General features: G+C 40.6%; 1 protein-coding gene across 3 annotated transcripts in view; it reads left to right on the top strand.

Moving 5' to 3' along the window:
- The window catches only part of LOC138964130 (nuclear protein MDM1-like), a 44,064-nt gene that overhangs the window by 22,287 nt on the left and 2,893 nt on the right, over positions 1-18,884 (top strand). For all 3 annotated transcript variants that reach the window (XM_070336018.1, XM_070336016.1, XM_070336017.1), the window contains 3 exons: positions 5,702-5,745; positions 11,432-11,573; positions 11,781-11,894. In XM_070336018.1, the coding sequence (XP_070192119.1) occupies positions 5,702-5,745; positions 11,432-11,573; positions 11,781-11,894 (300 nt within the window). The remainder of the gene's footprint in view (positions 1-5,701; positions 5,746-11,431; positions 11,574-11,780; positions 11,895-18,884) is intronic.

Raw genomic sequence — 18,884 nt, forward strand, 5'->3', positions numbered from 1 at the left:
GGCAAGAAATATCAGAGAAAGATGAACCAGCAGCAGCGAACAGTAGAAGGAAGTAACAACACTGCGAAATGAACCAACATGATCGCATTGAAGCAGACGACATTCTAAGATTCTTGACTCGACGAGGTGGGTTTTGCTTCTTTCTCTTTTCGATCTTGTTTGTTTGACAACGTGATTTATTGCACATTGTTATGTTGTTGTTGTCGTAAGAATGTGTTAGGGTTTGCAGGTAAATGATAAACAGTTTGTGTCTGAAGTATTTTGCGGGTTTCTTGATCCAATTTACTGACCATGCCGCGGCCGCCCCCCCCCCCCCCCCCCCCCCCCCCTTCCCCTCTCGATCATCTCTGACTCTGTGGTATAGTCTTCACAACCCCTAATTTATTGTTCTTCGCTGGTCAGTCCTTGAGAGCTTACTATGGTGTAACATGTCACCATTATTCTTTGTCTGGGGTCAAACTGAGAAGCAGCATCTGAGCGATGTACGACTGACACAGTTTCTGTTTCTGGTCATTGACCGTAGGAAAATCTACTAGAGAGCGTTCTCTAATTCTTAAGGATTGGTTTACACCAGCATGGCTGACCAACCTATCATTGACAGCAATATTGTTGTCAGATCTTTTCCATTAACTAAGGAATAACAAAAATAGATCCAATTTACTTCACAAAGAAAAAGAAAAAAAGAGTTAAACTAAGGCCAAAAAAAAAAAATTGTCTGTTTCTGGTAACATGGCTAAAAAAATTAGGGTCGGTAGGTCGGCTTTTTTTTTTTTTTTTTTTTTTTTTTTTTTTTTTTTCTTCCCCAAATGTAGACCAATAAAACTAACTTTAAAAATCGCGCAAAGAGACTGGATTCACTATACATAGAGACAAGACACTCAACACATTTACAAATCTGTGACAAAGACTGAAATAGTATGACATGTTTTTCTTTGTTTACCTGGTCTGATCGTCAGTGACCAGTCAAGGTCGTATTCGTCAGCTTTCACCTTCGTCGCGATATAACCTTCGTGGTTGAAAACGACGTTAAACACCAAATAAAGAAAGAAAGAAGCTTTCACCTGCACCGAATGTTTTTTCAAGTCAAACTCGGGTGTATGGATATCATGAAACACATCCCGGAGCGTGAATGTTTCAGGATACGCAAGTTTAACTCCCGTTTTTTCGTGCACGCACTTCTCCAGCGTCAACACCAGAATGTGTCGAACATCACCTTTAGATTCCATATTTCAACGCAGCGTGAATGCTTCGGTGTTTGACCCCTGCGTCTTGTATAACGAAGCGTCTAATCCGTGTATGAAATACGAAAAAAAAATCAAAGAGACCGCCTGAGTACCAGTCAAACAACTTGTGATAATGCATGTTTCAGCTACTAGGTACTGCCCTGGCCAAGTTTCCTCGAGCTCTCAAGCCACCCAGCTATCACAATAGACCTGCCTCGGTCACTGACCGGTCACTGACCCCGGTGCAGGATATGACAGGGGAACCACCTCTCATGGCAAAAACTGGGTCATTGACCCCTGGGAAGAAGGTCGTGTCTATAAACAAGGCCACCCAGCTATCACAATTGACCTGCCTTTGATCTGGCCGCACACACAGAGCACACACATTTCCCGTCTGTTAAACTCGGTCACTGACCCCGTGCAGGAAGCGTTTCCTCTCTCAGATGTGACAGGGGAACCACCTCTCACATATTTCCACTCTGTATTCTTCCTTTGATGTGCAGCTTATTTTCATTCTTCCACGGTTTGTTACCGGTATACTTTTTCAATTTTGGTGCGCCCTATCGAGGGTTATGCCCCTTCAATCGTCAGCGGACTTTCGTTTTCACACGTTTTTGTTGTTCATTTTCTCACCCTGTCCTTATACCACAAAACAAAAAAACAAAAAATTTGAGTTTGGAAAAAAAAGTTTAGGGTCGGCGCCGAAATTTAGGGTCGGTCGGGTGACCAGAAACAGACAATTTTTTTTTTTGGCCTAAAGGACTGGGGATGCAACTCTTAGTCTTATGAATCAAAAGCATAAAGATCACCTGCAAACAGTGCTAGGTTTAGGAAATCTGAAAATGTATACACACACACAGAACACACACACACAGAACACACACACACGCACAAAACAGACAAGAAACAAGCAAATACATAGCAAGTGTGATGAAATAAATTAATTTTAAAAGAAAAATATGAAAAGAAAGAAAGAAAGAAAGAAAATAATTCAGCTAGTTTCAGTATTAGTTCGTGTGTGTATGTGATTGTGTGGTTACTCAAATCCCATAGTAAACTTGACATGTAAATTTTGTGATAGGGGCCGGTATGTATATATGGGATAACCTTCAGTGAGGTTTAGTGTGTGACAGGGTGAGAATACTTTGATTTCTTTTGCTTTTTCGTGGCTGCTTTTATTTTCAATTATTTATTATTATATATATTAAAACATACACTTTTTTGTCATTAAGTTGTGTGTGTTTGGGTATTAATAAGTAGTGCAAATCCACATGTAATGATGTATGCATTATTAAAAGAAAAAGAAAACACATTATTATTAATATTATTATTATTAATATTATGCATTATTAGTATGAGTCACTGTTAAATTAATGTCTTTTGTGTGTGTGTGTGTGTTCGTCAACCGACATATGTGGGTACGAGCCGCTGAGGTGGTTGTAAGAAAACCCGCCTGGTTCAGTGGTTGGGGGCCAATTGGGATTTCTGATTTACCGGCCTAGCCAAAAAGTTGAGGTACACCGCATGTGACATGGTCATTAGCAAAATTAAGTACAAGCACTTGTTGACGTTTATGTATTGCTTGAGTCTTAACATTTGCAGCTTATTACAAACAAAAACCATGGACAAATCAAATATTAAATCAGTCTTTGTGTATTTATTAGGTTGGAGCAAGGGGAGAGCCAGTCCTCCTGTGGTGGCAGCGAGGAGAAAGATTGACCTGATGGGAAAGTTTGCTAAACCGGAACTACCCTCTTCCACAGCAGAAACATCAGCTTTGCCATCTTCTGACCAACCATAAGAAGATACAAATACTTTGCCATCTTCTCCTGACCCATCACAAGCAGATATGGATACTGGTACTGTGCAAGTCACTCAGCTGACATGTGTTGGGTTATTGTCAACATTGATCAGCTCAATCTATTGCTGCAAGGTGTATCCTGTACTGAATGCTTGTCTGATAGCAGTCCGATTATGAAAGAAGGTGATGCATCAGCCCAAGGACTTGCACAGGCCCTGCATCTGGAGTGCATATGAGTGTCCATTCAAATCTGCAGTTGTTTACTCTTCCCCTGGTGTTTGCAACTCTTCGGGTGGTAACGTTGCATTTAAAATAATCCGCTTATGACCATGTTGGTACATAAACTTGGAAAGGGACATTCAGCTTTACAGAAAATTACTGCAGTGTAAGGATTGAGCACAGAAATACTGTAATTAAAATGTTGCAACTTTTAAATGGCTTGATAGCTAAATTGTTCCATTTGTGTATACATGTAATGTTGTTGATGATTTGTGAAGCATCATTTCTGTGCAATGGAATAAGAAATCAGTGCATCCGTTGGGTTTTTATGAGTCTGACAGTTTGGTTCTGATCCATATTTTCATATCAGCACAAACACAGATTATTGACTTTTTTAATGTTTTCATATGATTTTTTTAAAAATCAAAAAATCAGATAATTTGATTATCAAATCATTTCCCCTTCATAGTTAAAGTGTTATTCTGATTAAAAAAAACACCCCATTAATTCAACCTTTACTGTGGTACTAGTTTACTGAGGTACTGGTGGGACTTTTTTTACATGCTGTTTTCTCTATGTGTAATTTGAGACATAATGTGGTAATTAAAATGTTGCAACTTTTGACTGGCTAGATGGATTTGTTCCAATTTTGTATATGTTGTTTATGATTTGTGAAGCACCATTTCTGTGTATGGAATAAGAGTTCAGTGGATCCCTTGTGTTTTTATGAGTCTGACAGTTTTGTTTCGATTCATATCTGCACTAACATAGATGAGTTTTCAAATGATGTTAAAAAAAAAGTCCGGATAATTTGATTGTCAAATCATTTCCCCATCATAGTAAAGTGGTTATTCTTATAAAAACATATCAATTCCGGCTGCACTGTGCTACTAGTTTATTGAGGTACTGGTTGGAATCTTTCAAATGCTGTTTTCTCTGAATGTAATTTTCAGACAAAAATCTGTAATTAAAATGTTGCAACTTTTGAATGGCTTGATGGATTTGTTTTATTTTTGTTTATGTTGTTTATGATTTGTAAAGCGTCAGTTTTGTGTATGGAATAAGACTCTTTAGAGTTCAGTGCATTGGTTGGGTTTTTATGAGTCTGACAGTTAGGATCTCATGTATATTTTCTTATCAGGACTGGACTGGTAACTGAAAATGCTAAATTAAAATAATATATTGCTTAGAAATGCTTTTCAATACACAGAATTATTAAACACACACATATCGCTGCAAAGAAGAAAAATTGGTTAAAAACATGCACTGGTTCACAAACTGCAACATTTTCAAAATAAGCACATTTTATGATGTTTTTTTCAGTTTTTGGTGAATAAAACCCAAAAAAATTGCTTTTCACTCAAAATTTAAAATGGTTTCCCTTAATTAAGTTATTCTGCTTGCAAAAATCAAACAAGCAGCAAATGTTTCAAAAAGAAAAAAAAAAGTGTTTGCCTACCCTTAATGAAGCAGCTTGCTTTTTTGACTCACATGCGAAGCAAAAGTGAGTCTATGTACTCACCCGAGTCGTCCGTCCGTCCGTCCGTCCCGGCGTCCGTCCGGAAAACTTTAACGTTGGATATTTCTTGGACACTATTAAGTCTATAAACACCTGATGTGGCCTGATGGTGTATGGTTACAAGATCTCAAAAAACATGTGCGGCAACTTGACCTCACTTCAAGTTCAAGGTCACAGGGGCCGTAATTGTTGTCTTAAAAACGACCATTTTTCACATTTTCGCATTTTTTTCTGAAGTTATCGAGAATGGCAACCTTAGCTATGTATGCTATACAGGGCAATGTAAGCCCTATCTTTGGACACCAGTTTGGTTGACCTTGCTTCAAGGTCAAGGTCGCAAGGGTCCTTTAAAGTTGGATTGTATACATATTTTGAAGTGACCTTGACCCTGAACTATGGAAGATAACTGTTTCAAACTTAAAAATTATGTGGGGCACATGTTATGCTTTCATCATGAGACACATTTGGTCACATATGATCAAGGTCAAGGTCACTTTGACCCTTATGAAATGTGACCAAAATAAGGTAGTGAACCACTAAAAGTGACCATATCTCATGGTAGAAAGAGCCAATAAGCACCATTGTACTTCCTATGTCTTGAATTAACAGCTTTGTGTTGCATGACCTTGGATGACCTTGACCTTGGGTCAAGGTCACATGTATTTTGGTAGGAAAAATGTGTAAAGCAGTTCTTAGTGTATGATGTCATTGCTAGGTTTAGTTATTTGACCTTGACCCTGAAGGTCAAGGTCATGTAAAGGTCAAGGTCAAGCATGTGAGTCGTATGGGCTTTGCCCTTCTTGTTTTGCCTGATATTTATTTATTGAGTTCAGTGAGAAACATTTTTAAGTGGGCTGGGTTGTTTTTTTAGTACTGTATCACGAAACACTGTGATAAACGTATAACTGTTTTGACATGTTTGTGCTGTTCAACTTTCAGGGGATTCTGGTGAAACTCCATCAGAATGCCAGTCATCACCAAAGGTAACTTAACATTGGTTTTTTTCCTCACATAACCTTATACCCTGTGATTTCAGTTCTCTGTGAGGATTGATTTTTCCAGGTTTGACATAAGTTTGTGCAATCACTTGTATAGCTTAACCTCTGAACCGCCAACAATTTTGGTGCCAGGAAGAGTGTGACTTCGTCTACCACTTTCATTACATTAATCTTAGTTGTGGGTTTTAAGGCAAAGGGAGCCACTAAAATTTAAATGTTCAATTACTTATACCATAGGCTACTGTTATACACTTATGAAGTGGTAAGGCACATACGATTTCAAAATGGATAACGTTTTCAGTACCGTCACTGTCCGTTACCATGGAAACGACAATCTCCAACTGCCATAATGGGCTGCTAGGAAAACGTTTACCCCCCGCGGGTTAGGGGGAAGAATTTACCCGATGCTCCCCAGCATGTCGTAAGAGGCGACTAACGGATTCTGTTTCTCCTTTTACCCTTGTTAACTGTTTCTTGTATAGAATATAGTCAATGTTTGTAAAGATTTTAGTCAAGCAGTATGTAAGAAATGTTAAGTCCTTTGTACTGGAAACTTGCATTCTCCCAGTAAGGTAATATATTGTACTACGTTGCAAGCCCCTGGAGCAATTTTTTGATTAGTGCTTTTGTGAACAAGAAACAATTAACAAGTGGCTCTATCCCATCTCCCCCCCTTTCCCCGTCGCGATATAACCTTTGTGGTTGAAAACGACGTTAAACACCAAATAAAGAAAGAAAGAAAGGAAAACGTTTTTTAGCTTCCCCTTCAATCATAGGAATGTGATTTTTTGCATGTAGGATGTGAGAACTTTGTTCTTCAGTACTGGTGACAGAAAGGGGGAAAAGTGGTCAAAATTCAAATCTCTAGTTTTGTTTTTGAAATATAGCTTTTCATAAAGCAGAAATACTGTAGTATCCGATGTACAGTAGTACCTGCCATATCCGGTCACCCATTAGTCATTGCAAAGGTGACCGCAAATATCAGGTGGCCGTTCATTACAGGCCCCCTCCTCCTCCAAAAAAACACCAAAAACACGATCAAGTTTTCATGAAGAAAAGAAAGCGATCATCCACGAGCCGCCGATTCATTGTCTCTGTTAGTTTTGCTTTCGTTTATACATCTTAATTATTTGCGTGTTTAACTCGATCGTCCTGGCTAAGCTATTGTTTCGTATGTTTCTATGTGTGTTGTTTGGATTATTATATATGTATTTGAGTGTCAGATAAACAAGTGTTTCAAACTCACATCAGCTGTGATCGATCCGGAAGTGACTGCCGTAAATGTACATGTATGCGCATGTCTGTATTTACAGTTTGCGCATGCGTAAGTGGCCGCTCCTGTCGAGTATGAGGGGCACCTTAGGGCAAAAATCAGTGACCGTTGACCGCGTCAGACAGGTTAACGGCCATTAAGAGTCAATTATAGAAGGAAAACTCATTAGTCATGGGAAAGCTGGCCGCTCCGGGCAGGTTCACGCCCACGAAAGGGCCGGAAATGGAAGGGACTACTGTACATGAGAAAGTCACTGGTTCACATGGTTCTTACATAATCTAACTTTTAAAGCTGGTTCTTGTGTGTCTGTGTGTATGTTTGTATGATGACGATAGGACTGAGACAGGAATTGCAGAGAATGTTCTTTGCCACTCGAGTCGCGTCATAGGGTACTTTTGGAATAGCAAATTTGAAAGGATTCTTTGAAAAACGGCGGGAAAACATTATATACTCTGTGAGCTATCGAGGATCCTCCCCGTCTGGGCTGTCAAAACATGGTCCTGTTAAACGACTTTTTCAAATGGTTAACGGGGAGATACACTCGAAGCACATTTAGCGAAGTTATGTTGCCAAATCATCAAAGATCAACATTTCACTACACGGATCGATGCACACAGTCGAAATAGATGTGACTTTCACACGACCGAAGACTACTTACTATAGCAGACGACAAGATCTAAATATTTAGATCAATGAGAGCAATCCGTTGAAGAACAGTTACTCCGCTTATTCGTCTTCAGTTAAGCTTATTTCCCCTGCCATAAGTTCAGTCGCGTAGTGAAATGAACTAGTGTCATCGGAAGATTCTTCTCAGTCAATGATCGAAGCACAGTAAGTTCTATTCTGACAAAAGTCACTTTAGGAAAACACGACCATGGACTTCCTTTACCCAAAGGTAACAATATCGACAAGAATGTACGCATTTGACATTAAATGAAACATTCATAGACAATTTCGAACTCACCAGATCTGCCAAAGAGCCTTCATTCGTGAAAAACGATGATTTTAATCAGACAGGTATCGGAAACAACCTCTTGGTAACCTGCGTTTCTCCTTCCGAGGCGACGTGACGGCGCCACATTTGTTTGTTTATGGCTGTTTATCGTGAAACAACACAGTTGAAATTTGTGTGTAAAATATCATAAATGTGTGGCGTGTAATCTCCGAATCAGTTCGTTATCTGCGTTTCGATGGTAATTCAGTCAGAGTGGAGTTACTTTGAATTGAAGGCGAGGGTAACCTGCGTTGCATGTGCGACGGCGTGAATAAATTTGATTGCAATATTTTATACAGGAAGTAAATTTGAATGGTTCTGGCTCAGTCTTGTAGATCTGTTATGCAGTATTTTGGCATGGGTGCAACTCTTCCGTCTAGGACGGAATTTCCGTTTTTCTTAGGAGGCTGCAGACGGAAAATCCGTTTTTTTGAAAATTGTGGAGCAAGACCATTGTGTATGGGTGGGGGGTTGCTTGAGAGGTCAGCTTGACCATGTCTGAGAGGGATGGTTGTGTAAAGGTGCCAAGAGAGAGAGGGGGAAGGGGATGTCATGTCATTCTGGTGAATGTGGCATCTTAAGTGCTATGTATTTAGCCTACCTTGTATACCCCTTCAGAGACCTTCAGTGGTAGAGAAAGTTTGCATTCCTGAACTATGAACCAGTGGTATTTCGCTTCAGATACATTGAGTCCTTTAGAAAGTTAGCAACTGAAACAAGCTTGCTTGAAAATTATTTCTCTTTTAATTCAAGCTATGATTCAACAATCATTTGCGAATTTAACTCCTAAAATGATGAATTAAAAAGCAGCATCAGAAGATTGCATGTGCATGGCAAGGGATATAACTCTGGAGGTTTCTGTTTTTGTCTAAACCTTTTTCTTTTTAACCTGAACAGTTAGCCCTTTTGAAGGTATTCAATTGAAACAAACTCAGTGACTTGAAACTTGTTTCTCATTTGGTTGAAGACAATTATTTGAGAATTTACCTCCTGCAATTATAAATTCATAAGCTTCAAGTAAAGAAGTTGTAATACAAGGGAGGTGACTGATATTTCCTGTGTTTGTCAAAACTTTTTGTAAGAATGGTGATTTTCCTTTAATTCGGTAAACATTTTTTAAATCAAAGACAAAACTAGGTGATAAAATCAATCACCTTCAAGTTTACAAGATTTTTAATTTGGGCATCTTCAATTTAAAATTTTTGTTTTTGAAAGCAAGGAGAGGCTTCTAAAACCCTTATTCAAATGTGTTGACCTTTTGTAGACCCTCTAGCAAGCGTGATGCAACCAAACACCTTCCAGTATAGAGGTTTTTCATGTTGTGCATCCTTCCCCCCCCCCCCCCCCCCAATTTTGTTGTTGTTGCTGTTTTCAGTTTTAAAGCCAGGAGAGGCTCAAATAGCCCCTCTTGAAATGCTAAAATTCATTTTCGGCTGGGTGGTTACAAATACCTTCAAGTTTACAAGATTGTTCATATTATGCATATCTGCAAAGCTTGTTCTTATCAGATTTAGAGTCAAAAGAGGCCACTCAAATCCTCCCTGAAATGCGAAAATTCGTTTTTGAGTGGGGGGCGCTGCCCCCCTGGGCCTCCCAGCAAGGGCGCTGCCCCTGCACCCCGCCGGAGCCTTGACGGCCCCTGGACCGCGGCCTTTTCAGTTTTTTCATTTTCCAGCAGTTGCACCCATGTTTTGGTAGTGTATCTGCTTTTCTACTATGAAGCTCATTTGGAGTGATACGCTGATCGAAGTGGGGTACCCTATGTGTGACATCAGCCGTATGCAGATTACGCCTCAGAACACTCTCACATTTCACAAAGACAACAATAATTTGCAACATTTCAAGAACTGCATCAGTTTTATTAGATACTATTTAAACAAAAACAGCAAAGACACGACTATTATCAACAACACAGAACGGGAGGTAAGTCGGCAAAGACACTCCTAGTGTGCGTTCCCGTTTTTGGTTGCCATTTTTGCTAGCATTTTCACAGTAAATTTTAACATTTCCATATCTATTGAATGATTGTGGTATTTTTTTTTGATTGTGGCGATTCTCCTATCTCTCTGGCATGTACTGGGTGGTTTGTGACCAGTTTCTCCCCTAGACTGTATTGAAAAATGCGTCCGTGTGAGCTGACCCCCACTTGTCACCAGTAGCAAAGAACAACTCATGTAGGAGTCCATCGTTGTGGAATGACAACAGGGATTTTTTCTAGGGTGAATAGTTCTGACAAAATATTTTTTTTAGATGATTTGTCATGTTTTGCAGCACAATTTTAATAAATATGACCCGCCTGAACTGTTATTTATTAATTTAAAGGAAATTCCTGTTGTCATTCCACAGGTTGTCCTCTGATAAGCATGTCCCTCAAGTTTCATTGCATTCTGAACAGATGGATTGAAAAAAAATAGTTTCCTAGAAAACAGGTCATGCAAAAACGCTGAACAGAAAAACAAGGCCGAGAACATTTCAAAGCTCTTTCATTCACCTCAAATCAATGTTACCATAGTTCAAGTACTTTTCACAGACACCTGGTAACTACAGGCTTACCTAAAACTGCCCAGCAGCATATGCTGCACCCCCTTCTAGTCTGATGAGCTCCTCATGTCTTTTGAGTTTAGCTGCACGCACAGTGTCGCGTCTCTTGTTTAGCTGATCTTTCTTGAACCTGAGGCTGCCAAGAACCCTCTTACACTCCCTAGCCTTGTTCAGTCTTTTCATGTTACAGCCTGTCGTAAAGCCGTAGAACTGTGCAGTGTTGAGAGCAGCCGCTGGTCCAAAATTGAACTCCCTAGCCCCTGTGACGACTGCAAATTTGTCCTTGGGGCAGCGAACCCAAACGCTGCTGTGGAGACACTCATTAGAGTTTTGGGTTTTTCCTGACACACATCTCTGAAGCAGTTGATCTTCCGTCAGTCTCTGGTAAACTGGTTCTAGATGAGGATTCAGCTTCTTGAAGTTGAGAGGTGTATGGACGAGTTTTGCGTGTGGTCCTGGGGGCTTCTATGAAATGTCTTTGTGGCGAACCCACGTGGCTCCGACCGGTCCTCACGTCACGTAAGGGTGGGTAACCCAAACAGACAGTCTTTTTTTCTGGGGTTACTTCCCTTAAACTGATGGGACGTGTTTTTCAATCTCTTTGATTCTAAACTGAGTCAATGCTCATATGTGAGTTGGGTAAGTATATTATTTAAATGAAAATTTATTATTGAAATTTTCGATTTAGCTGCCTATTGAAAAGTGGTTTGCTCCTGAGGCCTGTGAGCCTAAAATAGTAGGACAGAGTTGTGTACAGACAAGAAAAAGACAGCAGAGAGAACAAACTTCGTGCATGCAAACACAATTTGAATTTTAAATATTTATTTTATTTTATCATTGTATTATTTTATTTTTGTGTGCAGTTGAAGCTGTCCACTCTGAAGCTAGCAACTTCCCCAATTCTTGGCATACCGACTCCGGACACACATCCCCTGCGTGACGACGATGCTGAGAGCGACCATGCATTGCACACACAGTTCATACACACTCCTGCTGTGGCTGCTGGTGAAGAAATTTGCACATTCAAAATAGTTTATTAATCTTACAAGTTTTGTTCATCCCAAAGTAGAGCTTGTAGTTCTAAAATAAGTTTTGAATAGTTCAAAATCATACTGATGTTTCATATTCACAGCCAGAAACTACTAAAAGTGGCTTGGGTAGTGATAAGTTGAATTTCCTATCCAGTCATAGTTTTCATTTATCTTCCATCAGTGAAAGTGGACAAGAAGAAGAGAGCCGAGCAGAGGAAACTTAATGCTAAAGTCCCAACAACCATCGACGAGAGGATGGGGTTGACATATAACAAGGATGGACATTTCCATGCTGGTAAGTACCGTACTTTCGGGACTATAAGGCGCTTCCTTCTATAGGGGGCAACCCCAATTTTTGAGGTAAAATAGAAAAAAAACATCACATTAGGCGCTTCCGGTCTATAAGCCGCACATCGAAGGAAGAATACAGAGTGGAAATATTTGTGCTCTGTGTGTGCGGCAAGATCAAGATCATTGTGATAGCTGGGTGGCCTTGTTTACAGACACTGACCTTCTTTCCCGGGGTCAATGCCCGAGTTTTATTTAGAGGAAATACTGGTGTGCGGTGAGATCAAAGGCAGATCCATTGCGATTCGACCTAGACACAATCATTTGTCGTAGTAAGCGTAGACATCCGGTCTGCTCCCCGCCTAATGGCCGATGTCTTCCGTCTTCGGGGGACTACGTGGGTTTAAATTTGGAGTGGTCCTTCTCCTAGAGGAGTTTCCTTGCAGGGATAGTGAGCCTCCTCTGCCCTCGTTTTAATTTTGGAGTGATCTTCTCCTAGGACAGCTGCCTTCCAGGGTTGACAAGCCTGTCCTGCCCGGCTATTTAACCCATAGTTGGGGGTTGGTTCGTGGGCACCAGGGCGTATCCACACGCCGGTGGGCCTGCATGCCACACGTCTAGGGGCCAACCTCCTCCGAGTCCTTGTAGTTCAGCCTGGGGCCTTTCGGTACCCAGTTCACGCCTGTCGCCACGATAGAGGCACTACAAAGGGCTTGCTGTGGAGAGGTTATGTACTGGCAGGAGAGACTGACGCAAGCTGCTCTCTTTTCGCGTTGTCCTGAAAAGGACGGTGCTAGCCAGCGGTGAGGGCTGAAAGCGAGAGGTGACAAGCACAAAACACTTCGCCAACACACTAGACACATCACACAACCATTTGACAGGCATCCATTGCGATAGCTGGGTGGCCTTGTTTACAGACACTGACCTTTTTCCCGGGATCAATGACCCAGTTTTAGCTATGAGAGGTGGTTCCCTTTTCATATCCGAGAGAGGAAACTTTCCCTGCACGGGGGTCAGTGACCGAGTTTAACCTATGGGGCGGTCTGTTTGATGTCTTGAGAGGAAACTTGGCCAGGGTAGTACCTAGTAGCTGAAACATGCATTATCACACGTTGTTTGACTGGTACTCAGGCGGTCTCTTTGATGTCTGAGATGAAACTTGGCCAGGCATTTTTATTATAACAACACATAGGGCGCTTCCGTTCAATAAGCCGCAGGGGTCAAGATTGAGAAAAAAAGTTGCACCTTATAGTCCCATGGGTGCAACTCTGCCGGCTACACGCCGGCAGCCGGTTTTTGGTTTCATCGGCTGCCGATGTTTTTGTTCCAGGAGAGTTTTTTTTTGGCATTTTAAATACTAAAAAAGCTTGGACCCCAACTTTTGCCGGTTTTTGGAATTTTCCAGGTTGCACCCATGTAGTCCGTAAAATACGGTAAATGTCTCCTGTCCAATCATAGTTAAATGACCAAACCATGCTGTTTTAGCGTCAAAAACGCTTCGAATCGTGTTCCTGCGCGACCGAACACTTCCCGATGTGTGCAGTTAGTTAGAAAACCGCTTTCTTACCGTCTTCAACAATGTTTGGTTTATTTCGGAATCTTCTAAGGCCGTAATGCGACGATTTTTGTGCCTGAAGCGACGCATTTCTTCCCCAAAACGACCCGCCATTGTGTCTCGTTTTCTTCGCGAGACTGGCGGAACTCTTGGCTTATGAATAAATTATCCGTGACGTCATACAGTGTCAAAATGGTGAGTGCTGCACCAACAAGCGTAACTGCAGACGAAATTGAACCGTACATGTTCGAACCACTCGCTTCTCTGCTAGAATCAAGCACGGAAGATGAGGAGGCCACTTCCAGCTGTGGTGAGAACAGTGACGACGAAAATTGCGACTCTGTTTGTCTCAGCGATCAAAGGTAAACACGCCCACTCTCTGTGCTGAACTTATCATCTGCTTTCGAGTCTGTGCTATTTTTTCACTCTCGTCTTTTTGCTCATGATTGTTTGTGTACTGAAATGTCAACGCACTCGCGAATAAGTGTGATATTGTGTAAGTGTTCATGCATTGCATTCACGAGTGAAAGAACAACAGCTCATCGCAGTTTTAACTGTTCTTGATTTCAGAGACTGGTGTCAGAGTGGCCACTGTACGTGCTGTACTGTGTGGGAGGGGCAGAAGAGGAGAGAGAGGAAGCTACCCTGAGGTACATTGTAGAATGAAAACTTGCAGGGGAGCAAGAATGCATCACCAGCCACGAAGGTGTACATACAACCTTTTTTGGGGTGCCTATATTTGTTTGATTTTTAAATGTATTTATTTGTTGTTGTTTTTAAAGGCTACCAAGAAAATTTAAACTGAACAACTGTTGTCATTTAAATTTGTAACACTCAGTCACATATAGTTTCACACACACAATAATTAACTCACTTGCATGCCCACAAAAGAAGTTTGCTCTTCACATTGTTCTGTTGTTGTTGTTGTTGTTGTTGTTTTTATAATGTAATCATTGTAACATCAACACTCAGTAATAACCAATATTACAACACAATCACTTTTTCATCAGAACTCACTCACATACTATTAAACCCTGGTTTATGGACACTTGCATTTGTACTTTGCATGGGAAAGCAGCCTGAATTTCAGGTGAACTTTAATAAAAGAAGATTTAGATATATGTATGTTGCTCTAGATGCATGTTTTAATAAATAGTAATGACATTCATGAAAGTAAAAGGACTGTTGAAATTTGCTGTTGTAAAATGTCTGATGATTAGGGTTCTGTTGCACATTTAGTGAATTGACTGTACCAATTGCTGTTATTTACACCCAATCAGTGCATCCACATGATATTATGTAGCTTAAATTAAAGAAAATGTTTTGATGTGTTCAGGACATACAGACAAGTTGCATACTGACTTGCCGAAAGAACAGGAAAGTTCTTCCTGCCTGTCTGGTCGCTGCCATCAGAGACCTCTTTCTGTCACAAAGCTACACAGGCTTCAAATATGTCACATAAATAAAAGGTACATTACATCTTTCAACTGGGGGGTGTGTGTGTCGGGGGGGGGGGGGTGTGTGTATAGGTAGAATGTCAAAACTTAAGCTCGAAGTTTAAAACAAGAGAAGGAGAAAAACCTATACATGCTATCACCTGTAGATTTTCATACATGTCAAAGAAAAAATCTCGGTGAGGTAATCTTGAGTAGTAAATGTTAAAATGTCTTTGTTTACCTTTTATTATCCAGGCTCGTGGTTCATCGGACAAGTCACTGTGAAGGCATTTCAGGAAGCTGTCTCCATGCCCCTTGTGCTGACATGGTTGTTTTCCACTTAGCCTTCACCTGTAGTTCCACTCGCCTGGACCCTCCGGTGTAGATTGGGCACAGTATTCACACTTCTTTCCAACGCCTGTTTTAGACAGAAAAAAAAAGTTACCACAATCAGCAGAACTTTCACTGGAGAATGGGCATAATTCTTTCATACTTTCTTTCTCATAGCTTATTTTTTTGTTTTTATAATCTCTTCATTACACTAAATAACATCCATCTTAAGATCTATTTTGAGCCTTAAAGGCAGAGTAAGCCTCCCGTAAACCATCACAGATACGGTCAGGCTTTTACACACAGTACAAACACCCTTTTATTTAAACACTCACCGATTAAGAACATCCTAGGTGCCCTCCGTAAAGAGCGAAAAATTTTCAAAGAATTTATTTTTGCGTGGTTTATCTTACCCCTGAGCCATCGTGAACCCGTGTGATCCAGTTGCCCTTTTTCACAATGTAGTCGTCAGTTAGTTATTTGAATGCGACTCGATGTGAGCTTATTTACAATAGCACGTTTTTATGCACGAAACAAACGGCTGTGGTTCACAAGAACTCTAGCGATGGCTTTTGACTGTTGAGAGGAACGGCGATATGCATAAACCGTCGTCTGCTACGACCCTTGCGTGACCCTGCTTCCGGGCTTTTCTTTTTTCAAACTTTCACAACTTCGAATTGTACTGATCTTGTCTTGACGAAAAAAGAATTCTTTTATGATTAAAGAATGTTTGTGTAACAAGCTGTCAATTTATTATTTAGATTTTAAAAGTTAGGTCTAGCGCAAAAACGCACCACGGTCCAAAAACATTTTGATAATCATCGATTCACGGCTATCGCCAGTTTACATCGATAGAATGAGACCCGAAGGGAAGTAACTCATGTTTGACCCGAGTTCAGGATGGGTCCAAAAAGTGTTTGAGACAATCTGCAAAATTAATTCTTTAAAAATTGCTCGCTCTTTACGTAGGGCACCTAGGATGTTCCCGTTTGGTGAGCGTTCAAATGGAAGGGTGTTTGTACTGTGTGTAAAAGCCTGACAGTATCTGTGATGGTTTACGGGAGGCTTACTGTCCGGGCGTGATTTCCGGTATCATAACAGCCGTCCAGCACCAAAACGAGGCGCCATTGTTGTAGAAGACCAAGCCCACGAAAATAAATTCTTTGAACATTTCTCATGGAACTATGCTTGTACTGTATGTAGACGCTCGGGGAGCTCTGTGATGGTTTACGGGAGGCTTACTGTGCCTTTAATTTAAGTTGACTAGTAATGATATTAATCATAATGTAGTTATTTTTATAATGAACAAACTAGAGTATGTATGTGGATATGTGTGTGATGGTGCTGTATGTGTGGTTTGGGTTATGTGTGTACTGATGTGTACATTTTGTGTTTTGTATGTTTTGCGAGTGCGATTTTATGTGATGCTATTCTGTACACCAGCCAAAACAAAATGTCTGGTATATTAGATAATAAACGCACCTTTAAACTTATTAGCGACTATACCCCGTCACCCGCCAGTCCTCCTCCCCCCATTACACCCTCCACTTTTAACATTGTATAAAAAATCATGTCCCAATATAGGTCCCTAGTTACCTGAGAGGACGTTAAGCCCCATAATCAACATCAACAACGTATTGAATTGAAAAGCTGGGGTTAGGAGGTCTAACTTCTTGAATTAAAGTGTTTTTTTCTCAGGTGAATGTAGTTTTTTATTTGCTTGAAATCATGGTGTATTCTGGTTGTAAGAGAAGAGTCAATTTCCTTGTAAGCCTGCAAAATTAAGATTTGTCATTTTTGAAGTACATTTTTGTAAGGGTCCAAAATAGTCCAGGATAAGGAGGAAAAACATAGGGTGGGTCAGGAAATCTGAAACATTGCATAGTTTTGTTTTGCCTATGTAGACACAAAAAGTACTTAGAGCACTTTCCCCCCCCCCCCCACCCCCCCCCCCCCACCCCCCCCCCCCCCACAAGAGAGCATAGCTTAGTTTTAATTATTTTAATGCCACTGTTAGCAAGAGGAGTACTACAGTCAGCAATCAAACAGTGGATTTTTTCTGTAGACATTGTTATTTTTGTTTAGGTGTTTCAGTAGTTTTCTATGCGGATAAATCATGCTGCATGATCACTAGAAACAATCCAGCTCTATAGCATGCAAGTTTTTTTTAGTTTTTTTACCATGTTACTCTGAGAGAAAGAAAAAAACCCACAGAGATTAAGTTGAACTGGCAGTTTGACTGAAGCAGTGGTAATAACATAGAGTTGTGCTCTTCCTACAATCAATTTTGATGTGGATGATGATGTCCGTACATGTACTTGGTTGTATTATTTTGCTAGACTATTTGTTTCTGTTAGATATATCTGCTCACAGGATTGTTGTTCATAATTTGACATTACATTTACTGCTGATCAAAATGTATTGTTGGAATAGGTCTGCTTAATATTCTGACTGCAGTTTTGTAATAAAATCAAAGAACACAGATGTTTTAAGTATCAAAGTGCTTTTCACACACACACACACATACACACACACACACACACACACATACACTCACACACTATGAGTATGACTGCAAACATGAATTTGTACTTGTATTACAGAACCTGATCTGAAAAAAAGGACAACAGCAAATTATTCATGCAAGCTTGCTGTATTAACGATTTCTTTATCCATTTAATAAAACACTGAATTAAAAGATAACAACTATAACAACGTGTGTTTGTGTGAATGTCTATGTGTATATGGACGGACACTGATTAAACCTGAGACTCATCGATTACTCAGGTGAGTGTAAAAGAGGGAGAGAGAGAGGGAACTTTAAGGTGGGTGCATGGGGACGGACATGTAGTAACAGATATATGTTTAATCTGTAAAATCTTAACACATGTGCCTAAAATTAGGAACAGATGCCATTCCCCCACAAATACTGTCAGTCTGACAAAAACGCCCAGTGACAACTGAACCCCTATCCCTTACAGAACACATTCAGTATACATGTACTCACTTCCTTTCGTCTGCGTTTAGTGAAAGCAGTTCGTTCTGATGACATAGGTATCCGGTTTCTGACCTGTGAGTGGTCAACAATTGTCGGAACTGGAACTGCGTTAGGCAACAGCTGTTTTTTGTGTGCCAGGTTTTCTTGCCGGCTTAACTGCGTTCGCATTGGAAGAAAGTGTTGCGAAACACAGCACATTGTGTTGACCGTTTCCAGTTAATCAGTCTTGCTGCAGCAGTTGTAAGCCCATCGGAAAAAGGTGACAACTGATGCCTGAACCTTTTTTCTATACTTCATAGCTATCAGCAAGCCGTGCGCATTCCTTCGGCGTGTTGTTGATGCTCGATGTAGGCAAACGCCCACTTGAGCGTAAGCTGTAACTTTCGGTTTCCGGACACTAGATGACGTCGCAGCCGGTTCTCGTCTACTGGCGGCCATTTCGAAGTCTCGTGTAGCAGACGAATTTGGCGGTTTTCGAAGAAAACGTTTTTAATTAAATCACAATGATAAAGCTACGAATCGGTGAATTTCTTTACATTTTTGGCATCTTCAGGTGCATTTCTCTAACCTTCAGTCATCGGTTAGTGGTTCTAATAACCTTTAAAACAGCATGGTCTGGTCCTTTAACCTTCGCCGGTCGTCGTGGGTCCGTGGGGACCCAGAAGGGTGTTTAATTGC

The sequence above is a fragment of the Littorina saxatilis genome, linkage group LG4 (genome assembly GCF_037325665.1).
Source record: "Littorina saxatilis isolate snail1 linkage group LG4, US_GU_Lsax_2.0, whole genome shotgun sequence".
NCBI lineage: Eukaryota > Metazoa > Mollusca > Gastropoda > Littorinimorpha > Littorinidae > Littorina > Littorina saxatilis.